General features: G+C 57.7%; 1 protein-coding gene across 1 annotated transcript in view; it reads left to right on the forward strand.

Annotated features, from left to right (window-relative positions):
- Window positions 1-3442, forward strand: part of LOC105301834 (janus kinase and microtubule-interacting protein 1) — a gene marked incomplete at its 5' end in the record, with an annotated part of 43755 nt that overhangs the window by 32046 nt on the left and 8267 nt on the right. Inside the window, 2 exons of the mRNA XM_011374664.1 lie at window positions 195-263; window positions 1594-1671. Coding sequence (XP_011372966.1) covers window positions 195-263; window positions 1594-1671 — 147 coding nt within the window. The remainder of the gene's footprint in view (window positions 1-194; window positions 264-1593; window positions 1672-3442) is intronic.

Below are 3442 nucleotides of genomic sequence, written 5' to 3' on the forward strand. Positions count from 1 at the left end.
GATCCCTGAGCAAACAGCTGTCACAGCCGACACATCTGTACAGACGTAGAATCTCCATTTCAAGGGCCGCCCCGGGATGTGACGGGGCCCCCCTCGGAGCCAGGAGTCCCACGTAGGGGGTCCCCTGCACGCTCGGCCGTGGCAGAAGCCCCAGCTGGCGCTAGTTCTCATTGCTGTGCCCTGTTCTTTTCCAGTGGCTGAAGCAAATAGAAGGGACAGAGGCGGCCCTCACCCAGAAGATGCTGGACCTGGAGAAGGAGAAGGTAAAAGCCTGGGCCCCGGGAGGGAGGGGGCTCAAGGAGGTCGGGCGGTTGGTTCTGCGGGAAGGCTGCGCGTCTGCTCGCATTATTTATTTGCATGCATTTCTGTTGCTTTGGCCCTAGTGCTGTTCTGGGTGATTGTTATTCATTCACTCCATCATTCACTCAGTACATCCTTTGGAAGCCTCTGCTACTAGCAGCTCGATACCCAGTGAGCAGGGCCCCTGCCACGAGGAGCCGCTTGCAAGCCCAGGGGGCGTGCGCTCGTGAGCGACAGCCACTGTGTGGCGTGACGTCAGGAGAGGTCCATTGGCTGTACATGGCGCTTGGCCCAGTGGCTCTGCAGACACAGATGGGGCTCCGATCTTCAGTGTCCCCCTTATTGGCCATGAGGGCCTGGGAAAGATGCACTGGACCTGAGTTTTCTTATCAATAAGTGGGGTTCCAGTCTCCATTTCTCTGGGCTATAGGGATGAGACACGCCCGATACACAGCCCGTTTTGGCACAGTGCTCGGCACACGCGAGTACCTGATGGGCACACGGGAGGGAGCCAGGTGAGGTCTGTTAGACGAGGTGGCCGTTGAGCTTTCAAAGACCAGTCTGAGTTTTCTAAGTAGAAACGAGAGGTGAAGGGAGGAGGCGGAAGGCATAGCATAAGGCCTTGGGCAGTGCGTGGTGTGGAAAGGGCCTTGGGATGGAGTCCCAAGGCCTGGGTTCTTAGTCCCACCTGTGATGACCAGTGAACTCGGCATCTAGGGCCAGGCGCTGGTTCACTATGACCCTCTGTCTCCTCATCTATAAAATCAAGTGGCTGCAATAGATGAGCTCTAACGCCGAAACCCTCAAATCAGTGATGGAGATTTGAGATCTGGAGAGATGGTTCTTGGGAGGACAGGACGGGAAGAGTGGCCTGGAGGGCACGGTGGGGAGTAGTGTAGGGCAGAGAGACTGATGGGGAGGTGGGTGCCGCTGTTCGTGTGTGAAGGGCGAGCCTCATCGGGGAACTACCTTGATGGTTCCCTGGGGCCACCAGGCCGTGGCGGGAGGAACAATCCAGGTTTCAGACCCAGGTTGGGGGGCTGTGGCGTCCCTTTGCTGCAGTCAGACGCCCGCGAGGAAGGTCACCGGGAGGAGTTGGGACAGGCTTGAGCGAGGCTCCTGGGGCTGTGAGCCTCCTGCTAGGGGATTCACACGGGGGAGCAAGCGGGGCAGACACCCCCCAGCCCTCTGCTCCTGGCATCCCTAACTCGGGGGGGGGACAGTCACTGTAGCAGAGCCACATGGGAGTGGTTCCCATGCCGATCTTGATCTCGGCCGCCTGCTCATTTTCAGGATCTGTTCAGCCGGCAGAAGGGCTACCTGGAGGAGGAGCTCGACTACAGGAAGCAGGCGCTGGACCAGGCTCACCTGGTAGGACCGAGTGGGGTGGACACTGTGGCTTCTTAGATGCGACATCAGAGGCCGCGTGTTCCTTCGGGGCTGACACGGCGTTAGGGTCCTCGGCCCGCTGCGTGGGACCAATAGACACCCGTTTCCACGCTGCGAGGGGCTGACCGTACAGATAAATCATTGCTTTTTCCACATTGCTCGTGATTTTCAAAATCAGCTGGTTAGCTTGATGGTTTCTTTAGACATGCTCGTTCGATGCTGCCAATCGTTTCCGATGAAGAAAAGGCGCCGTCTTCTCCTGTTCGTTTGTGCTTAAATATTTATTTATGCTTCAAACCCTTACGCAAGTGTTTCTATAAATAGGAAAGAGAGACGGTCACAGTGGAACAAGAGGTAAAGCGGTGAGCGGGCCAGGTGGCACCAGGACAAGAATTACGTGTCGTAAGGTCCTCTGCAATATTGTGCATGGACCACACAACTCGTCCTGGGCGTCCCGGTGACAACCGTAAATGACCATATCCCGGTTCACATGTCACATGGCTTCGAGGACACTCAAAGCCGAGTGCTCCTGGCACGGGGGGGAATTCTTTCTTGGGGCGGGGAGAGATAATGACATAGTGGGACATCCCCATGGCAGAGGGAATTTAGAGTTCAAGGCGGCTCCTTGCGGGAAGAAGCAGCGTCGTCTTTGCCCAGATCACTCGTAGTTAAGGTCGTTTTACAAAACGGGTTTGTACATAAGGAATCCAGCAATAACCGAAAATTCGCGTTCGAGCCCCAGTTTCTGTGAGCGTCTGTCTCCAGGGAGACAGGACAGGCAGCCTGGGCTTGGCACAGACGGGAGCTGCGGGGTGTGACCGTGGCCCTTCGTGTCCAGGCCTCCAGGCCGCGGGCCGGGCGGCCGAGATGCAGGTCAGAAGAGATGTGCATCTTCCCTCTCAGCTCTTACTTCCGGGCGCGCGGTGTTATAAGGGTTTCGGGGAGACCCAAACGTGCCCCTCCTTGTCTTGCCTTCTTTCGCGTTTTCGGCTTCTCCCTAACTCTGTCCAGTCTTGGTCCTTTCCCAAACGCCTTCCCCACCCCCACCCCGTGCTGTAGGCCGTTTGTGTCATGCCACGCCCTGCTCTTCTGAAGAGTAAGATTTTAGGAGCTGGTACGGGAACTTCAGGCTGCAAAGGCGGGGGAGGGCGGGGAGCTGCAATAGAATAAGTCTGGAAAACTCCGAAGGCCTTTTCGGGTCCTTAATATGCACCAGGATGGGCCAGACTCACGTGCAGCTCAGCAGGTCACTGGATCGCGAGACCCTCTTCTCAAGGGACATCGTGTAAGACCGGTGTTTCTCAAACCTCGGCGTCTGCCCTCTGTTGTCGAAATGCCACGTGCAGAAAGGCCCCGGGGGACCCTCAGAGTCCCGGTTCTGTGGGGGCCTCTCTGAGTGCTGATTCTGCCGCTGAGTAGACGTCGCATTCAAACCCAAAGACCATTCCGAGGCCTGAAGCGGGGTTTCGGACACGTGATAAGACCGGGTCCCTGAAGCTATGCTAGGCTGACTTGTGCAGTCAGGGACACAAGTGTTCCTGGGCAGTAGCGAGCGTGGCAGGTACACGCCTGCGTCCCGTTGTCACCGAGCTGAGTGAGGGGCGGATGAGATGGGGCAGGCCCACAGTGGAGCTTCTGGAATTGGGTGGTGGGGTCTCGGCTGGAAGCTGACGACATGGGGGTCTCCAAGGAGCTCGGCTGCTAGATGGGCTGAGCCAGCAGGCACAGGCAAGCCCCCACCCCACGTGGAGCC

This window comes from Pteropus vampyrus, unplaced genomic scaffold (genome assembly GCF_000151845.1).
Source record: "Pteropus vampyrus isolate Shadow unplaced genomic scaffold, Pvam_2.0 Scaffold252, whole genome shotgun sequence".
NCBI lineage: Eukaryota > Metazoa > Chordata > Mammalia > Chiroptera > Pteropodidae > Pteropus > Pteropus vampyrus.